Genomic DNA, 21,532 nt, shown 5'->3' with positions numbered 1-21,532 from the left:
TTAGGAGGAGAAAGAGGCATATACATGAAAATTAGACTCCATGTTTGTTCTGCTCCCCAGGTGGGATACAAGTCCTAGAAACTTACAGGGTCTCCAATAGCTGTGATTCTAGAATCGCATTCCCAGATCAGGTAATGTAACCCAAAGGCAGTCCAAAGTCACAATCCAGGGTCAGGTAACACAATTCAAAAAGCAGTCCAAGGGTCAGGTAACAAGGTTCCCAGAATCACCAAAACTGACTACCCAACAAGACTGCAGACAAGTTGATCTCACAATAGCTCCAGCTTCACTGTAGTCTTATATAAGGAGTTTCCCCTACAGGTGAGGCTGGTTCCCTCGTTAAGCTCCTTTGTCCAAGCTGCGCCATCTCCACTACTCATGCATAGTACTGGGACCCAGATCCTGTAATGACTCAGGTCTCTCCTGGCACTTTCTCAGCAGGGGGATGGTCTAGAGCTGCTAGGCATGCACTTCTGCACCTGGTCCAGGCCTCTACCCTAGACCCTTCGCCTTTTCTGTTTCTGGGGTCCTTCAGGAGACTCTGGGAGGTCTGGCAGCAGGCAAGTCCATTCTGTGGCCTCCTGGCTGAAACCCTTGCTGGCTCAGGGGGTGGTTGCTGTGCTGGTTCAGGGTTCCTGAGGAACCTGCCTCACAATAGGGGTCTTGCCAAGGTGGGGCTTGGTGACAGGTTGCCCTCTTCTGATGAGGACTCATCTTCTGACTCCATAGCAGGGCAGTCCATGACACTATTAAAGGTTGAGATTAAAAGGGTAAGTCCTGGATCAGAAAATGTTGATTACTCTAGTGAAATCAATATACTGACACACATCTCCTTCTTCTTGAACCCTGGTCTCAACTGATATTGAGACTCAGTAGTGGGCTAGATAAGAATCAAGAGACTAAAGTTCAATCCAGATAAGACAGCATTGCTGCTGTTATGTAAATCAGGTGATCTCAACATATGTGATTGGTCTGTTATGGAAGGGGTCACACTGTCCCTAAAATGTCTATAGCTTGGGGATAATCTTGGATCTGACTGTCTTGCAGTGTTCAGGTGACATCGGTGGCTAGGTAACATCTTATGTGCCCTTCCTCTTTCCAATGCCTTGAGTCCCTCAGAAGACTTTCCATTGCAACTGCTTCTGTCAATTGACATTCAGCAAATGCCAATTTGGTCTATTTTCAGTGGGAACTCCATCACAAGGGAAATCAGACCTGTCAAACATTTAGGAAATTAAAACCTTTCTTTTTAGAATGGCTTTTGCCCTGATTGGTTTAACACTGGCTGTGGATACTATTTTACAAAATGTAATTGGGGCACTGGTTTCAGGTTTTGATCTCATTGACTTGTTTATGGTGTTATCAGTTTGATGTAACAGTACACCAGCTGTAACTGTAGCTTTAAGTTTTTGTGAATTTAATTTTCAATACTTGCAGCTGCTTTGGGAACTTTTATTAGAGAAGCTAGATAGAAATATAAGCAGAATCAGTGGTGCAAACAGAGTTAAAATCCAGGTAAAATGATAGACTCATTTATTCTGTGGGTAAGAAAGGTTAATATAAAATATTTTATTTTGGCTGGCTACATTCAGTCATCAGGGACTAAGTTAACATTTGCGTTTGCATGCTCCCTCCCTCATATGCATCATTCTCCCTCCCCCCTTGTAAAAACCTGCACTGGGTCCCCATTCAGGAGACCAGCAAGGTCTAAATAAAGAAATTATTTAGCTTATCTTTGGAACTTTTAAATGTACTCTGTGTAATCAGAATCAGTGATATAATGTGATAAAATATAGTGATATAAATAATGATAAAATATAGTTTGACTCATCAGTGTTAGATGGGCTAAATGTGGGATATAAAACATGCACAAACTCCAGTGCTTGTACATAGTCTAAGTTTATATATCATGCATTCGTCATCTGTTGCTAACTTTATTTGAATTTTACTAACTTTATTTAAATAAATTATTTATTAAAATTTCTGATCAGTCTGACTGATCAGAATTCAAGTGAGTACAAGGAAGCTTATCTGTGTGGATATGGCCTTTGTCAGATTGGCGCCCAAATCTGTGCTAAACTAGCTCTAGTATGAGGAAACTACCTTCCTTCTACCACCTCTTACTACATGCCTGGAGAACCTCTGGCTTCAGTTTTATACCAAGCTTGAATCCTTGCATTTAGGCAATGACACACATAAAAGTAATAAGGGATCTGGGATTAAGTAGCAACATGCTGTTAGAAATTTGGAAGAAATACTGAGAATGCAGATTAACTGAAAAGCAGAAATAAAGTTTACTGCCAGGAGGAATGCAAATATCTGCACAGAGAAAGCAGAAAGTGTTCAAGTGTTCAAATAAAACCAAACACTAAGTATGCAGTTTGAAATTTTTATTTAGTTCATTTATATCCTGACTTTCTTCCCAATCAAGACCCAAAGAGGCTTATATTGTCCTCTCCTCCCTTTTATCCTCACAACAACCACCCTGGGAGGATAGATAGACTTGAGTATGTTTGACTTGCCCACTAGCAGTCGCTATCCACAAAATAGTTGCATCTTCCCAGTGCTCTGAAAGTTACCCCTCTCAAGAGCAGAAGTGAGAAGAAAGATGTGTGAGAGGAAAGAACAAAGGATGAGAGAGAGATTACGTATAGCTATAGAGCATGAAATCCAGTGGGATCCAATATTGAGCGATGGATTCAGGCATGTAGGCAACAAGTAATCTAAGAGATGGAAATGCAAGGCCATTTGTCACCACGGTCAGGTGGGAGCTCAAGCAGTTCACAAGATGGTGATAGTTTGGGGGCATGCAGGAAGGTTTCTGCCCCAGGCATCGAACAAGCATCTGAGCTCCAAATCAAAAGGTTATTTTCTTTTCAGGTTTGGAAATGTGGGAGAGGGGAAACAGGAAACAGGTGTATACATCCTGATTAGTTGGGAGGAGTGGTGTTTGCAGTCCTAGGAATTATTCAGAATCAGGTGTAAAAGAAGAAGGTTGCATGTGCGAATGGGTAGTATTCAGAGGCAGATTTATTCTGAACAAGAGGCAATATTCGACAGGCAATTCAAATTATACACGTTACAGCTCTTTGGGCAACTAGTTCAAGGCAGGAAATTAAAGTGAGGCTTGCCCAAATATTGGTGTTGATCCTGTTGTTAGGGAATAGAAATGTATGTTAATAGTGAGGTCTGCTAATGGCTAACGGTAAAATACTTAATTGCCTTGATTAATGATCAGAGTCAAGCTTTCTACAGGTGCATTTCCAGGATGCACATTGATCTTCAGCCACTATTACTGAATTAGGTGCAGTTTTGCCTTGTGATGGCTAGATAACCTCTTTATTTATTAGATGCCCCCCAAAATGCAGCTCATCTCAGCACTACATTTTGGCTGTCCCAGGGTGGGGAGACAAAAGGGGGGGTATATGGCTGGGGTTGATGTTCGGGCAGCTGAATGCTTTCTGATGCCCTGCCTAGTTGGTTGTATGGTTAAAGGACTGCTCCGAAATAAAAGTGGGTTCTGATTTGTGCTGTTGGCCTAAGATTGACACATGGTTGCCTTTCTCCAGTGAAATACTATAGAGAAAACCACAGTTCTATGAGGAGGCAGAGGCAAAGCATGCCCACTGTCCCTGGTTCAAACTTCACATGTGGCTAATAAACTCAGAAAGGTGGCTCTTGCAGAGTGGAGAATTTGCCCCATTAAACACATCAATTTAGGATGGGTCACTCATGCTGTCTGGCTGCCCATAAGCCAGTCATTTTGGTCAGGACTCCCCTGTACACCATCACCATGCTACCTCAATCCACTCCCTGTTCATCCCAACAAACTTCACTTTCCATCATTGCCCACCCTTAGTAATGCAGGCTGCATGGCTAACAGTGGAAGCTGTGGAGTATGCAATCCTTTGCATGAGTATAAATATATAAAATTAAATCACTACCTCAGTCCTCCCCAGAAAGTTTTATGCTGAAGAAGGCTGCATTCAATGAAAAGCAGGACATGAGAATCATGCCCTGTCTACCAAATCTCACACAGCCACAGCTGTAAAGTTTATTGAACAGCATCAGGTATACTGGCAGCAAGTCAGAGGACCACAAGTAGAACTCTCCCTATCACTGTATGGCCATGAGAGGAATAACTCTGCTTGTTATACAGTGGTCTGTTGAACCATCTGTTGTGGTGCAGAAGTGGGCTAAAACAAGATATTTGGCAACACCATAATAGTGGAGCAGCCCTGGTCATTGTGACCACTGATCCTGTTATAGGCTCTGCAAGTGGTTTGCACTGTGAATGGAGTCCATCCTGGTCTATTGGATGCTGCAATTAGTCATGTTTTCTAGTAGCAGCAAAGAGTGTGTGCCAAAGCTCTGCACATGCAAAGCTCTGCTCTTGAAGATTCTGTTGCTCCTCCTCAGAAGTACTCACATGGTGGTATACACCTGTTGAAGAATATGGAACTATTGAGTGAATATTTACACATCCTTTGTAAGGAGTTGCATTAGGGCCGCCTGCACTGTCTGCTTGGGTTGCTTTGTGCAACTCTGATCTTACAAGGCAATAGCCATTATGGGTGTTTTGCCAGTAGTAGCATAGGTTAGAGTGCCGTGGCTGGCAGTCACCTGGGGCTGTAGTTGTGCTCTCTATACCCCATTAGTATGACATCATGCTGACAGTATGGTAATGCACTTCTGCGCGCTCGCACACACTGGTCATACTTACCGTTATCAGCTGTTTGATGAAGCAGAATGGTTGAGGAAATGCGCAAAGTTGATATGTCTGGGAGCATGTAGAAACAGCTGTGACAGGGATTCTCCCACCTTAGCTTACATGGGTGTAAGGTGCATTATTCTTGTGTGCATGCATGCATTATTCTTGTGTGCATGCATGCATACACGCACACCTACCTGTTAGAGGGTTGAGGTTTATCTTTGGTGTCTGCACTGTGAGGTAGTTTATCTATATCTGTGAGGTAGTTTATCTCTCACCATATGAGCCCCGGAGGACTCTCCGCTCTGGCGGAAAACATCTTTTAAGTGTCCCTGGCCCTAGGGAGGCCCGCCTGGCGTCGACCAGGGCCAGGGCCTTTTCAGTCCTGGCCCCGACCTGGTGGAATGCTCTGTCTTGCGAGACAAGGGCCCGGCAAGATTTGCTTGCATTTCGCCGGGCCTGTAAGACAGAGCTATTCCGCCAGGCATATGGCTAACGCCGGGCAGTGCCCGCCCCCCCCGTGAAGGGGGGGTTAAACCATCACCCCTATGCAAACACAGAGGCATGTATGAACCACGCAGCATGAATTGTTATATTTAATGTTTTTAAATGTTTTTAAATGTATTATTTAATGTTTTTAAATGTTTTTAAACATGTTTGTATTTGTTATCCGCCCTGAGCCTGCGAAAGCAGGGAGGGCGGAATATAAATATAATAAATTAAATTAAATTAAATTAAATAATGGTTCTGACAAGAACACTGTTAGCATTATGCTATAAAAATGTTTGTTCTTGCCTGTGTCTGCCAAGTGCCAATTCTGTGGTGCTTTTATCACCCCATTCCTCCTTCCTATGTATGTTCTAAGTATGTGCAGCAAGGGGCCAAAAAGACACATCCCCTTGTTTTACACCGTATTATCTGAGCTATGGGTGTCCTGGCAGCAGTTTATATAGTGCCTAGGAGGGCTGTGATTGCCTACAGACTTAATTGGTATCCAAATTGTGCCAGGGCAAGGAGGGAGGCAGGAGACTGAGGGGGGGGGGCATTTATTTTGCTAGCATAACATGTCAAAAACATGACCAGGCCAGGAGAAGATTAGGTTACTGACTAAACCCTGCTCCTCACAGATGCCACCCTAGTCTGTATCCATGGAGGATTTACTTTGGCTTGACACTGGCATCAGCACTACTTGGGGCCAGTATATCTTCACGATGTACCAGAGTAGGGCAGGATTTAGGATGGCATCCTAAGATAAACGCTCTGAGAACATGGCTCAGCAAAACAGCACCTGCTTTTCATGCAGAAGGTCCCTGGTTCAATCTCCAGACACCTCTAATTAAATGGGTCAGGCAGTAGATTTGAAAGACCTCTGCCTGAGAGCCTGAAGAGGTGCTGCCATTCAGAGCTGACAGTACTAACTGAGAAACCAATGGTTTAATTCATTATAAAGCATCCCCGTGTGAATTTTTGTTTCCTATGTTTAAATTAGATGGGGCCATACCTGTAGGATGGTATTTTAGAGCCCTTTTATTTCTCTGAAGGAGAGAGGTACTAGCAGAAAAATAAAGGCGCCCCTGCCCCCAACGTTCCAGGCAAGGAGATGAATGGGCTGTTATGAATAAGAGTAGCTAGCAGCCATATAGCAAATCCTGTGCTGTGCTTGGATTAAGCAACAACTGATTTCAGGGATAAGTTCCTTCAGTTATTCTTAAACCACTGACTTAATTTTCTTCTTCTTTTCTAGACAAAGTGTTCAGCTGTTGGTTGGCAGCTTTCTTCCAGTGAACTGCTGCTGACACCTTCGTGCTGTAAAACCAGAGTTCCATGACCTACACGTGCTTTGGTGCTCTGCTCCCCAAAAGCAGTTGTGTATTAGTTTTTTCCGATGCTTCATCTTGTTCCAGAGGAGTTACTTTGGTTTTCTGGAATACAAGGTGCTCAATGAATCGGGAGCCCCCATGAATGAAACAACCAGTTCTTGCCAGCAGATGGCTAAAAACTGCACCTCGCATGTAACGGGGATGGCACAAGAGGACAGCCACCGGGCTCAGGTGCCACCCCCTTTCTATCATGAAGGCAGTCAGGAACTTGATTTGTCCACCAAAGTGTACAAAAGGGAGTCTGGGAGCCCTTATTCTGTGTTGGTGGACCCAAAAACAAGTAAGCCACATCTCCACGAAAGAGAGGAGCAGCCATATTTCAGGGAAGACAGAACAGTAGGAGAGGCCCGAGCCGTGAAAGAAGACAGGGAGAACTCTGACGACTTGCAGGAGGAGGAGGAGGAAGATGAAGTGACTTACAAAAGGGAGCAGATAATAGTCGAGGTAAACCTTAACAACCAAACCTTAAATGTATCAAAAGGGGAGAAAGGGGTCACCTCCCAATCCAAAGAAACTGCTGTTCTTAAGACCAGCAGTGAGGAAGAGGAGGGTGACAGTGGGGAGGAAGAGGCCACTGAAGACAGTAATGATTATGAGGAAAATGAGAGGCAGAAGAAAAAAGAGCAAAGAGAGGCGAAAGATAGTGTTGCACAAAGGAGGACGCGGAGAGCTGCATCTGCTGCAGCCACCACAACTTCCCCTACTTCCAGAACTACACGGGGGCGTAGAAAGAGCGTTGAACCCCCCAAGCGTAAGAAGAAAGCTGCAAAGGAGCCCAAGGCACCTGTGCAGAAATCAAAGTGTGAAGAAAAGGAGACTTTGACCTGTGAGAAGTGCCCCAGGGTGTTTAACACACGCTGGTATCTGGAGAAGCATATGAACGTCACTCACAGGCGCATGCAGATCTGCGACAAGTGTGGAAAGAAATTTGTTCTAGAAAGTGAGCTCTCCCTTCACCAGCAAACAGACTGTGAAAAAAACATCCAGGTAGGTTTTCTTGCCTGCTCACCAGATTTCCCTACCTTCTGCTGTCCCCTGGACACCTCGGAAGGGGCGGAAATCCTTTGAGAAGAACAAGGGCCCAAGCCTCTCTGCACCTGCCATCATTTCTTATTGCACACCCATGGAAACTAATCTGTATTAATGTGGGGGACATGATGGCTGGTTGGTTGGGATTTCTTTACACAGCACCTTAGGGGAAATGGAATGTCAGCTTTTAAGAGAGGTAATGTGTGCCTACTTTGTGTTAATGTAGGCAGGAACTGATTTCCAGAGAACATAATACCTCAGTAGTAAAGCTGAGTGTGTTGTGTTCCAAGGCAATTCAAAGAGCAGGTTAAACTAACGCTCCTGTTTCTTTGAATAATTTTAATTGAAGAATATGGGCGTTAAAAAGCGTAACATGTTTTGATAAAGAAAAATTTGAGTTGGACAGCTAGGGATGAGAGATATGAGACCAATTGCTATTTTGGCCAGAGTGATTTCTTTCATGGTTGTCACTGTAAGAAACGCCGCACACACCATAATTTATGTCAAACGGATGTCTACACTACATGATACAAGGAGCCAGTGGTAGCTTCCTGCTTGTGCTTATATGCTGCAAAATACACAAATTTGTGTTTGTCGTGCATTACAGTGCAGGCATATGACTGATTTTTCCTACATGCAGTCATGTTGGAAATCATCTTTTGTGAAACTGTTCTATCATAAGGGAAGAATGGGCTGTTGTGCCGTTTAGAACGCTATGCTTTGTCCCCTGGCTCCCGTCCACTGTAAGATAAGGCAGGGATTATAAAGCTCTAGACACACTGAAAAATCCTATGGAAGTTATCTACAATCTTAAACCTCGCCAAAGATTCCCTTCTTTTCTTTCTTTTCCATAACAATGTTAGCAATTTTGGGTCCCGATTGGGGAGAAAAGGGGGGTATAAATGAAGTAAAATAAAAATAAACATTTACCATTTTAAAGGAAGTTTTCTCTTCTCTGGTCTCACTAAGAAGAGTCATATCAAGTTACTTTCACTTGGTGCCTGCACTCATGAAAGCTTGTGGAACCATTCTGTCACTCTGCTCATCTGAAATGCTGACAGGAAATGCAGTTGAATATTCAGTAATCATCTCTGGGCTACTCATTGCCTGGAGATTTTTCCTTTAAAAAAAAACTTGTACACACAAACCATAGGTTTCCGGACGCTGCTGTTCTGTGGTGGCAAACCTGCCTGCAGTTGTTGTTGTTGTTGTTTTTTTTGCAAGTCCAAAGAACTACGTGATCTACTCTTTCTGCCTTGAAGGCTCCTCAATTCATCCTTAGGCTGCCCATCACAATATCAGCTGGCATCTATTATATTCCATATCAAAGTTTAGTTCTCCCACATCCCCTCATCCTAATACAGCTTTTTCAGCTTGAACAAGATTAACAGTTGTAAAACCACACAGTTGTTTCATTACCAGGATGCACCTGGCTTCACAGAATTTAGGCTTTAGAGTCAAAATTGCAGTTTTGAGATGGTACAGTTCTTGTACATAACATGGAAAGATTTGCTGGGAAGGAATCAGTTTTTAAAGTCGTCTTATGCTTTCCATCAAGCGTATACGCTTATATGAAAATTGTGCATGCAAATGATTGTTTCGTATTGCAAATGGCACTAAACAGCATTTCATTAGCAGTAAAATTAAACCCACTGATTATGTATAGAGCTGCTTCAGTTTGGTATGTGTACAAGGTAGTAGAGCCGCAAATGACATTTTTCAGTTGGTCAAGTGTTCTTGGCAAGATTTCACTTTATAGATTGCTTTGCTAAAATGGGGTGGTTAATGCACAGTGAGTCTTGTTCAACTCAAACGTTACTCTAGGTAAACGCAAATAGCAATGGGATGTAAATGTGAAGTTCTTCCCTGAGATGCCCAGCACATTGCAGAGTTTGAGTACCCCTGGATTCTGAAATACATTCATGTTATAAAACAAGCAGAATCTTTTGGATAAAGACTATCATTGTATTGGAATTGTATTTTGAAATTTTTGCAAGCCACATTGGAAAGAAGCAGCAGAGGAATGACCACACCAAGAGTTTGCTGAAGGTGTTGGTGGAGTTTCCTGTCCTAAAGTGGCCTGTTGTTCGCCCCAAAATTCCTCTCTAAAGATTGAGACAGCCTCACAAACCAAAGGTGCCACAGGATGGGAGGCTGCAGTGATGAGAGGGAATCCAGTAAAATCACCTCTTTCCCCTTTTTTGACTCACACTTGCATCAGCAGAAAAGAGCCCAAATGGTACATTTACTTGACTCTTCCTTGTTACCACTTACCCCTTCCTTCTGTGGTGCATTTTGTTTGATAGCCTCTCCCTATCCTCAGAGAGGAGGTTTGGGACAAACAGTAGGCCACAAGGTAAGGAAAGCAGGGAAAATCTGCTCATCTAGCACCTTTCATGGACTCTTACAGTTGATCCAATCCAGGTAATATGTTTTGAACTTTCCTTTGAATTTATGTACATAAGTTTTAAAATATAGTTGTATAAATGATATTGTAATGACTTTTAATCTGGAGCCTTTGAAGGATTAACAAGTCAGAGGTGGCAATACGAAGAGCACAGCAGAGCTTTAAGAAGAAGGAAGCTGAAGTCTAGCAAGAAATGATGTCCATTCCCTTCTAGAGTGGCCAGGCATGGGTGGGTTGAACTAAAGAGCCCAAGCAACAGTCTTGGATGGGAGTAAAACCAGAAGATCAGTGCAAGAGTAGATACTCGAAGAGGTGATCAGCAAGACTTCTTCATTGGCAATGGCCAGTGTTGTGCCTGAGAATTTCTCTACTGTGGAGCCAGCTATCCTGGTTCTGCTAATAACAAACTGGCAGACCTTGAGGAGTTGGGGATGGCAATTTGGGAATCCCATTTTCCTTTCCTTCAAATGCCTTCCTGTAGTATTCTTTCAGTTCTCAGGATCTTGAGCAGGCTAATCCCCCATCCATTCCCCTTTAACTGATGTTCTGCTGCTCTCAACATTCTCTGCTTCCTGGAACTTGTATTCATCAAATCACCTTAGTGTTAGGAGTAATCTGTGTTGGAGGATGTAGAACTACAGTTAAAGCCCTCATGTGTTCTTTAGTTGTTTCCTGTAGCAAAGTGGCAGTCCACAGACCAAACTGGATAGGTTCCTACCAATCCATTCAGCACAGCAGAAGACTCCATACTTAGCTGAGCTGTCTGATGGGATCCAAACTTATGGGGCTGCTTGTCTCTTAGTTCCCCCATGGAAGCTTCTTCATATCCGCTCTTTGGTTTTGCTCCCATTTGGACAATGAACTGAATGTGACATTTCTGACTCAACAATGGGTTGAGGTACAAGAGTTCTACCTATTAGGTACTACTGTGGTTTCACATCACTGGTTCCAACTCTCTGCCTACCCTGTCTCATCTTGGGACTCCATTATTGCCAAGATCCTTGTGTTCATCTTCGTCCTTCTGTGCAGCCCCACATATTTTTTTCTTTTTAAAGTATTTCTGTACTGACTGCAGTTGTTGACATATATTGAATAATTTACAACAGATTGTGAACTGATCTCCTTTTGACACATTGTAAATTTTGAGGGCAGAGTATTCCCAGCTATGCATATAGCCAGGTTATGAACGGTTGTGTTGAAATTAGTTCATGGATTATACAATTTCTGGTATGTCTTCACCCACGTGAAAAACAGATCCAATTAATACAATGCAAGGGTCACCCTCATTACTGTATGATAGGAGTCTGTAACTTCAGACATCTAAAAAGCCAGACTATGTCAAAATTCAGAGAATGAGATCAACAAAGAGCCCATATAAGAACGTCAGTTTGAATAACAAACTATATAGCCTGACATAAGGAGATGTGTGACATTGTTGATTTATAATGCATAATGTTTCCACAGCCCAAACAGTGGATGTTGCAAGACTTTTATTAGGAAATGAGTTCTTATACACACAAGAGCATGATTGATTTAGTGCTCTGAGATTGGCTCCAGACTAGACATTTCAGCAGGTTCAAGGATTGCCACCCGTGGAACATGGTCTCGCTTCCCGTGTTCTACAGCATCCCCAAATGCCCACAGAAATCCTGTTTCTTGGAGAATAAGAGACTCATAGAAACAGGAGTTGGAGGGCATTTTGAAGTGCCTGCCACAGGAGGGAGGAGGTGAGGCAATCACATCCTGTGGGTGGAAACATTAATCTGAATCCAATTTATGGTTCATCCTTGAATTGCCAGAACCCCTTTATGTAAAGCATCTCTTAAGAAGCCCTTTAGTCCCATAAAAGAATCTTTTGCCTGCCATTCCTATCATCCACTAGCACCCCACCGACCCCTCCAATATACCACCACTTCAGGATTACATTTTCTTCTTTAAGGAGTCATATTTGGTACTGAACTGTACTATACATTTGGCTGAATCTTGGCTAGAAGGTGCATCTTGTTCCTCTTCCTCCACCACCCATTTCATGTCAAATAAAGTTCTGCAAAAATGCCTACATTTTGGCAACTTTGGTAAGAAATGCAAAAATAGTCACTTTGAACAGTTCATTCTAATGACATAATATTTGGTTGTCTTAACTTCACAAATACGATTTCTCATATCTGAATCCACACTAATTGTGTAATACAAATTAAAACTGCTGACAACAATGTGTAGAAATGTAGTTTTCTCATTCCTGAAGGGTTGGCTTGGTTTCTTTTTGATGTAGTTGTAGTGTGTCTTTGTCCTTAAAGCTCTTTTTTTCCCCTGTTGACTTGGAACCTGTAGCTTGCCTGCAGTTATTTCCCAAATAAAAAAGAAGTAGGCTAGATTATTAAATTTGCAGGTGCAAGGTAAAATGAAGAGTAAGTGTCAGTTTATTGCCATTCACTCCTAGCACCTGCCTGTCTTCAGTGCTAAACATTCTTCTTTCCTCTCTTGGACTCTCAAGGTTGAGGCGGTGCGTACCTATACCAGGCTCTTGAAATTTGAATGTAGCTATTGCTTTGCTCTTGAAGCAACAGCAGGTGGCGCCCTGTGCCCAGAATTTTCATCCTTCCCTGAACTTGTAGCTTTTAACTACTACTAAAGCAAGTAGAGCTCTATGCTTAAATGTGTGGCATTTTAGTAACTGTCTTATAAATGTATTCCTAGCCATTGTGAAATGCTCTTTGTGTATGAAGAGCCAGTGTAGTGGTTAAAGTGTTGGACTGGGATCTGGGACACCCAGGTTCAAATCCCCACTCTATCATGGAAGCTCACTGGGTGACACTGGGCCAGTCACACACTCTCAACCTAAGCTACCTTACACGGTTATTGTGAAGATAAAATGGAGAGGAGGATAATGATATAAGCCGCCTTGAGTCCCCATTGAGGAGAAAAGCGGGGTATAATTGAAGTAATTGAAGAGGAACAAAAATTAATAAATAATGTACTTCACGGGGTTTGAAACTCAAAAATGATCTCTCTCTGAATTACCCTTCTTTGTCCCCATCCGTTCATTCAGTGCGTTTCCTGTAATAAATCATTCAAGAAGCTGTGGTCCCTTCATGAGCATATCAAGATTGTCCATGGATACGCAGAGAAAAAATTCTCCTGTGAGATATGCGAAAAGAAGTTCTACACCATGGCTCATGTGCGCAAGCACATGGTTGGTGAGTGTTCGCCACTTATATTTTTGCCCAACATTGTGCCTGTTGCTTTTCAGCTTTTTTACTCTGAGCAGCTATTCAAAGGGCTTCCTGTGTTTTAAATATGCTACCAAGCCCCTTGTCCATTACTGAATCCTTGATCATTTTGACAACCATTGCCAAAATTGGGAGGGGGGCGGATTGTCCTCCACGGAATCTCCATGTGAGGAAAGAATAGAGAATTAGACCCTGTTATCTAAATCTAACACTATTTTAAAAGCCATACTGACCTTGTTCAATTACCTTATAAAAACTTCGAACAACAAGAGCTGCTGGAGCTGGCTGTGTGATAAGAAAATTGCCAGTGCATCTGAGAGAGAGGCATGTCATGCTTTGATCTATGTGTAGCCCAGGGACATTGTGCCTTGACTCAGTTGCTGAAATCACCCTTCCTTTCCTAGTTGTATAATTAATTCTATTGCCAGAACATGTATCTTATCTCAGCTGAGGGTGAGTGGCTCTTCTGATGCCTCTGGGCCAAGTGTCCAAAGAGAATTTAACAGAGTTGCACCACAGATTGCAGTTTAGTGGAATGTGAGCAGTGTAATTTTGGGGGGGGGGGTAGGTGGAGGGAAAGAGGTCATCACTTTGACCATTTCTGCTTGGATAAGTGGATCTAAATTAGAGCTGAAGGTGGACTTGATCATTGCCTTACTCTGTTTAAGTCTTTTCATTTTATTATAAATATGGTTTTGGCATTGAGACTGTTTGTAAAGCCCAGTAAGATTACTGGGAAGTTTGAGCTTAAAGGTACAGTGTTGGGCAAAGTGGACTGGTAGTAAAAGGATATTTTGCCTGTTCATAAGAGGTCTAAGCAGGTGGACTTTTGCTTTTATATTCAGGATCTTAACTGAAAATCATTATCATTTACTATCTGAAGAAAACTTTCCCTAATTGACTTGTTTCAGTAAGTAAATGATTGTCTTACGGATCCCTCCTGTTCAATGTTTATTGGGCATTTGCTGCTCTCAACCTGTAAGGCACAGTAACATCGCTCACTGTTATAAGTGCTTGTGGAAGACTCTGCCTAAGAATATGAGATTGGGCTAAGTGGTTTTGGGATCCCTTCCAATCTCTTTTGTTGAATATCCATATTTCTTTAGAATCTTAAACAAAATTAAGTTATTGTTTAAATTAAGCTATCTGTGTTAACATGTGAACTTAACTGCCCTAATTTGACATTTCAGCACATACCAAGGACATGCCATTCACATGTGAAACCTGTGGAAAATCCTTCAAACGCAGCATGTCACTCAAGGTTCATTCCCTGCAGCATTCTGGAGAGAAGCCTTTCCGATGTGAGGTATGGACCCTGCTTATTCAGGGCAGAAAGAGAGTTGGAATAATTTTAACAGCATGCACACAGTGATGAACAGAGGCTGAGATTGTATATAAGTGACTTAGTTACCTCATGGTGGCTGCTTAAAGCAACTGTGTGGTGGCTTTTGCCAGCTGTAGCATCTAACCTCCTAGAGAGAGGTATTTTACCACATCCTTGCAACTGATGAAAAGAGTGAAACAGCAAGCTCATGGTAAAATGTTCCTCACTGTGTGATCAGGTACTGCAACTGACCAATGACCATGCGGTTGCAATGTGCCACAGTCATAAGAAGCCATGAGGCAGCAAACAGCCCTGAATTTTGCTTTATATATGCAGGGGCTTGTATTCTACAAGGTGCCAACAAAGTGCTGATTTTTCCCACATTCTTCTACCCTGCAAACCCCCCCCCCCCGCAGATTATTCGGGGGAGGGGTCCACAGGACCCGTAGAACAAGCAGCCACATGAATTGGGGGAGGGCAGCTGCAGTGAATAGGAGGAGGATGGCTGAAACTGCCCCTCCTGCCTTTTCCATCAGCAGAGCACCAGATGATGGAAAAGAAAGGAGGGAAGCAAACATTTCACCATCTCCTTACTGTAGCCTGCAGAGTTATTGTTCCACATGGATAATAATCCAGGGCGGGGGATGAGGGGGTTGAAAGGGACTGCAGGGGAAGGGATTAATGTGGAAGGAATCTGCAATTTCATTGTCATTTCATAGGACACAAGGGTTTTTTTTGTGCAAAAGTATTACTAATTACTTTGACTCCTAAGTTTTTCTAACATCATGAGTGTCTGGGCTTTGAAATGAAATGGAGCACAATCCTTCCCTTTTACCTGCTCTCCTGTGAAGTCACTTAGTTTTTTCCATCTTACCTAAAGTAATAGTCTACACATTTGAGAAGTTGCTTTTTTCGTTTCTTCAAATATTGATTGCTCAGTAAAATCTTAGCCTACTAAGTGACTTTTGTTTTGAAACTGTACAGTATGACAACTATCCCTAGAATTAAGTCGCATTGACCAAAATTTCATGCTCACAGTCTTTTCGGGTTCTCTCCTGCTGCAAATGCTGCTGCTTACTACATTATTGCAATTCAGGCAAGTGAAGTATCCCATTTGTTTGTTTATAGAACTGTGACGAAAGGTTTCAGTACAAGTACCAGCTTCGTTCCCACATGAGCATCCACATTGGGCATAAACAGTTCATGTGCCAGTGGTGTGGTAAAGACTTCAACATGAAACAATACTTCGATGAGCACATGAAAACCCACACTGGTAAGGATATAATTTTTTTATATATATACTTTTTTTGCTTTGCAGACCTTCTAAGGGAGTGTTATCCATAGTGCAGGGATCAGACAATTCCTTAGCACTTAACCTGCTCCTCCATCTGATTATTAGAACGGTTATGACTTTATAAAGTAATAACAGGAGAAGGCAGGATCCTGCTTCAAGGATGCCACAGTATTTAAGTTTTTCCCTGGGAGGGAAGAAAAGAGGAATCAGGATAAAAAAGATCAGTGTGAGTAAGTGCAATTACACGTAGGTGTGGTTTCATTTGGAAATGAGAGCTAAGCAGTTGAAAGAGGGCTTATGGGGGGAAGGGAGGTTTTGAGGAGAGATTTGGGTGAGACAGCGCATGTGTTCTAGGAGGAGGTTCCAGGCATAAGGAACAGCATCAGTGATGTATCTGGGATATGAGAGCAGGAGCCTAAGTTGGGGAGGTTGCAACAAAAGAGAAGAAAGGATTTGGGGAGGAAGCGTCTCATGGTTTGATGAAAGAAGTGAACAATATGAATGGCTGAGTTCTAGGTAGAGGTGGGATGCTGCAGCTGACATGAGGGAAAGCCAGAACAAAGAAGGATTGTACTAGTGGGCAAGAGATTCTCAGAGCATTCACCAAAACCACTCCTAGCGGGACTGGAAAACGCTTTGTTTGGAATCTTGGAGAGGTGCTGCCAGCCAGAATATACCATGCTGGGCTGGATAAAAAGGAGGCAAAATCTGAATGGGAAATTGGAGAGTAACCAAAGGAGCCAAATGAGTCGTGGGAGAAGCAGCCAGCAATTAGGAGGAAAAGGGGGGCAGCATATAAGATATTAAATAAGGGCAATAGAGTGGTTGTCTTGCCAAACAAAACTGGGGTGGGGAGAAGGAGAAAGGATTAAAGGATGCATGGTTTCAGGAAAGGGGTTTGCAAAAGAGATCCCTGTGGATATCATAAAAGAGGTGGGGGAGTATGCTTTTAGAGCATCCAAGGTAAGAAGTACCAAGGATTGCTAAGATGTGATGTGGTAGCATGCCATGGCAAAGTTGATTGCAGAGAAGTACTTTCTTCCACAGTGAAAACCTTGATTGTGATACAGAATTCTTCTGTCTGGAATTTTCTTGACCGTTGATCTGGATATTACCTTTAGCATTACAGTTATGCTGGCTGAAAAGCTTGAATTCGAGTGATGTAATCTTAGCACATCAAGATTGGCATCCAGTTGTCAGATGAGTTCCATGTTTAATTTTTAACAGGAGAGAAGCCCTTTATCTGTGAAATCTGTGGCAAAAGCTTCACCAGTCGGCCCAACATGAAGAGACACCGCAGAACACACACAGGGGAGAAGCCGTATCCATGCGACGTGTGTGGCCAGCGATTCCGCTTTTCCAACATGCTTAAGGCACATAAGGAGAAATGCTTCCGTGTTACCAGTCCAGTCAACGTGCCGCCTGCTGCCCAGATCCCACTTGCCACGACCTCTCCTGCTAACACTGTACCTTCTGTTGTGAACACGCCCAATGCCCCGCCTCCTACTCCACCAATTAATATGAACCCAGTGAGCACACTTCCCCCCCGCCCCGTCGGCCACCCGTATTCTCACCTGCACCTTCATCCACACCATCCACATCACTTACCAGTCCCCCCTGTCCCTCATTTACCCCCACCTCCAGCTCTGTTTAAGAGTGAGCCTTTAAATCACAGGGGCCAAGGTGAAGACAGTTTTCTGCGGCACCTAGCAGAAAAAAACAGCTCCGTACAGCATCACTAACTGCCTGTCTTCAGCCTGCCATTCTTTTGGTCTTTTTTACCTGGAAGTGTGCCCCCCCTGTGAAATCTTGTGGTGTCACCCATAGCACCAAGTGAAGGATCTTTGCAGTGATCTTGGCTGTTCAGCAAAGTGGTCATCAGATGCAGGGGAACCCAGGAGGACAGAAGCCCAACTTGGCTTGCCCATTTTACTGTTGACTTTTATAGGTTCACAATGACTAAGACTTGTGGAATTTTTTTACAATTTCATATCAGCTGATGAGGTATGCTTGCTTTTATATCCTGGACTTTCTCCTCAAAGAGGGGATGGGCCTGGTTTCCTTTGTAATAATCGGAAAGACTGTGAGACTAAATCCCAGAGCATTAATGATCACTGTGTACTGTTAATTTCTTTTTAGCTTTTTTTTTTGGTGTGCGTGTGCGCATATGCGTGCGCGCTGGTTAAGTGAGCCAGCCACATGATCGCAAAATATCAAGCATTATAGCAAAAAAAAGACAGTAAACAAATCTTAATCTCATTTGAGTAGTTCTCCTAACACACTCTTTATTTTAATACGGAAAAATTATTTTAGAGTTTTTGTATAGACCTATTTAGTAGCCTGTTTCTAAAATGAAATGTATTTCGAATAAGCGGTGTAATTTTTTTCAGTGTAGCTGGACCTATGTTGTTATAATAGATAATTTTTATAATCATTCAAATGTGATTTCTTTAAAAAAAAGATGCAGATAGCTTCTATAGTAAAAATTATTCTTACATCTGTACTACTCTAAAAAGGTGCTGAAGAGGGAGGGAAAGAAATCTAAGAAGTCTGTGGGAAGGCTGACTCGAAAGTGGAGATGGTTTTAGAACTTTATATAACTTATTTGTAGGGTTTTTTTCATAGCCTTGCATTATCTTCTTTCGGTGTCTCTTGGGGTTGCAAGACAATTACATTAAACTACTGTGTACCCACAAACGTTTTTCACTCAGCTCTGCTAAAGTGTGAAATGTTTCAGAAAGGTAGACTCTCTCATGGGGCAAAATTGAGGTATGAAGCTGCGCAAGAGGTGGGGGGAGACTCAGTCATGTGGGGAGTAGTCGATCGTTTCTTGGACATACATTAGAACCTAGTTCATTATGTAAATGTGTGTTTAAGGTATGACTTCTGATTTAGGGAACATTTGATGCTGCTTGGGGGGGGGGTTCCCCTCAGAGATTCTTGAGTTTACTAGGAGATAAGTGGGGAATCACAAATAAAGTGCTGTGTGGCTGGATTTGTGTAAAATAAACCTGGATTGGTGAATCCAGTGAGAACGTGGTTGTCAAGTTAGTCAAAAAAAGTTTACCAATATGTGCACATGATAAAGCAGTGTCCTGTACAAAGAACAGATGCATACAATATAGGATGATTTCTTACATGTTTTTGACTTCAGATTTCACAGGTAAATGGAAAGGAAATGTATGAATGTTAAGAGAGTTGCTAGTTGCATTTTTTTTTCAGTCTCCAGCAGCACTGAATTGTGGCGAATAGTTTGAAAGCAAAGAATCGTGGTTCTTACTCAGTTAATTGAAGCTGAAATGTGGCACCATGTAAGCAGCTGAAATAGCTTATTGGCACCTTGGAGGAGAAGGCACAGAAACACCCATCACTAATAGAGCCTAGATTTCCCTATAGCCATTTGCCCAAAGCTCAGCTCCATCATCCCAAGACCATGTTATGCTCATCCTCAGTGTGCCATTTACTTTCTAAAAATTAGGCTTCAGATCTAATTATGTGGAGGATATTGCAGAAGGTCAGCTCCCAGCATTGTACCCTGATAACGTGTTTCTGCCATCTAATAACTTTGATTATGCATTTTTAAAATATAGGATTAAGGTTTTTTGATACTTGTTCTCATATTTGAATGACAATTTCTTAAACCCTTCCTTTTTCTGACAGACAAGTCTTTTAAAGATATTGTGATAACATTTATCTGTTCCTTCTCTTTTGTAGGTAGTAAAGCTAGCTATAAAAGTGAAACATTAATACTTAACAGTTTGCCATCTTCTATTGCCCGGGATGGTTCTGTACATTCCATGTCATGTTTGCAATCCCACAGTTCTGTGTAGATATCTATGCCACAAGCCAACAGCCAGGCCTGTTAAATCTACTTTTATAAATTTAAAGGAAAAATAACCCACCTTGGTAAATCAGTTGTAAGCCAATTTTGCAACAATGGTTTTCTCAATAAATTTACAGTATTTGGCTGCTATTTATGAATTGTACTATTTGAAATGGGTGTAATTTTTTTTCGAAATTGTATACTGCATATTGAGTCTCGGGAAATGGTATAATATGTTTCATAGAGGTGTTTCTCAATATAAAAAGTGAAGTTGGGCTACAAAAATGGGCATGTACAGTTCAAGATGACTCTTAACGTTATCAAGAAGACTGACATTTCTGGCAGAGGGCAACTACTCTTTGCAAATCCGGTTCATTGAGAAGATGTCACATCTTACTACAGAGACACAGTAGTCCAGTGATCTAGAACATTATTCAACATTTGCTTTCTGATACAGTGCTTCCAGTTTGAGCTTCGCAAGCATAAAGTTTAGCCTGTCTTCAGCATTAGGGAATTCTCAGGTTGGCGATGTCCAGGCCAAGAATGGCTTGATTTGTGGGTTCTGGAATTTAATTGTATTGTGCCTTGATTTAAGTGGCTGGATAAGGCATTCTTCCTTGCTTCCTTGCTTAACTCAGAAGTTAAAACACTGTGATGGCTTGAACGGAATATTCTCCTCCTTTCCCCTCCCTTATTTAAAGAAAACGTGGGCTACCGTTCTCAAGAGAGGTAGAACATAGGTACCAAAAAGTAACAGGTAACTAAGTGAACAGTGATGCAGACGCTAGTTAGGATATGGTTGGATGTGCTCTCCCTTGAACTTCAGTATTGAATTGAAGTCTATATTCTATTTCTTTAAATTATATTGAATTATTATTAAGGGTTCCGTCTGTTCTTACAGTTTAGTTTTCAGGATGGCTGCAGGTAGCACCAACTACGGCTGAAGAATGGTTTGGAGAGGTAAGTCAACAGCATGTTGTTTTGTAGTATTTCTGTGTAAACAGATTTTTGTGTATGTTTAAATCCGAATTTCGCCATGGCGATTTCTTAATTGCATATGAAGAGGCTTGTATACATCTTGGCATTAATGCTAGAATGATCACACACTAGCTAGCACTCCAAGCCAACTTTAAAATTAGAAATGTGTGAGGTTGCTGAATATGGCAGACTCCACTGTCCTCCCCCCCCCCCCCAAGAAACTTCCATGCTTTGGCAACTTCACTGTGGACTGCTGAATAAAACACTGTTCTGTCCTGCCATTTGTATTTTATATAGCTTCATTTTTAAAAAAAACAAGAAAACCTTAGACCCATTAAATATAGAAAGCCTTACTTGTGGTGGTGCTATGAAAAGCAATTTCTTTTGTTAACAAACTTCCTTCCAACCAGTGCTTCCATTTTTGCCTACAGAAAGGTAATTTTATGTACAACCTACTGAATTTAAGAGAAAATGCCCAAGCTGCTGGGGTGTGAATGTCTCCTTGAAATCTCCCTGGATTAAAGTTTTGGATTCTTGTGTAGCAGTCTACCCAAAATCCTGTGGTTCAGTACAATTGAACATTTTGGCATCAAAACAGGCTGCTATTACATGTATTGGCATTCCTTTTTTATTTAAGGGCGTGTTTTAATTTAACTTCTTTTTTCATGTAGTGGAGAAATCCTACCTGGTAAAGGGCATGGTGGACTACTGGAAAATAAATTCTCTGTAAAACATCCTTGCTGCCACTTCTTGTCAGGCTTCGCTGTGTCGCCCTGTCCCATCTCTTTGAGTCCATGACTAAGAGTTTAGGGGCATGTGTGCAACAGTATTGAATGCTCTTGAGCACTTGAGCTTG

The 21,532-nt window shown here is 42.1% G+C and overlaps 1 protein-coding gene and 1 long non-coding RNA gene across 2 annotated transcripts in view; one reads left to right on the top strand and one right to left on the bottom strand.

Moving 5' to 3' along the window:
• ZNF652 (zinc finger protein 652) overlaps positions 1-19,861 on the top strand; it is a 34,574-nt gene extending 14,713 nt beyond the window's left edge. The window contains exons 2-6 of the mRNA XM_054993050.1: positions 6,456-7,578; positions 13,077-13,224; positions 14,448-14,563; positions 15,710-15,854; positions 17,103-19,861. Coding sequence (XP_054849025.1) covers positions 6,670-7,578; positions 13,077-13,224; positions 14,448-14,563; positions 15,710-15,854; positions 17,103-17,617 — 1,833 coding nt within the window. The 5' untranslated portion in view covers positions 6,456-6,669 and the 3' untranslated portion in view covers positions 17,618-19,861. The remainder of the gene's footprint in view (positions 1-6,455; positions 7,579-13,076; positions 13,225-14,447; positions 14,564-15,709; positions 15,855-17,102) is intronic.
• LOC129338662 (uncharacterized) overlaps positions 11,501-21,532 on the bottom strand; it is a 15,945-nt gene continuing 5,913 nt past the window's right edge. Inside the window, exon 2 of the long non-coding RNA XR_008597965.1 lies at positions 11,501-12,363. This is a non-coding gene — a long non-coding RNA (uncharacterized LOC129338662). The remainder of the gene's footprint in view (positions 12,364-21,532) is intronic.

This window comes from Eublepharis macularius, chromosome 12, assembly GCF_028583425.1.
Source record: "Eublepharis macularius isolate TG4126 chromosome 12, MPM_Emac_v1.0, whole genome shotgun sequence".
Taxonomy (NCBI): Eukaryota; Metazoa; Chordata; class Lepidosauria; order Squamata; family Eublepharidae; genus Eublepharis; species Eublepharis macularius.
This window is presented reverse-complemented; position numbering and strand designations above follow the sequence as displayed.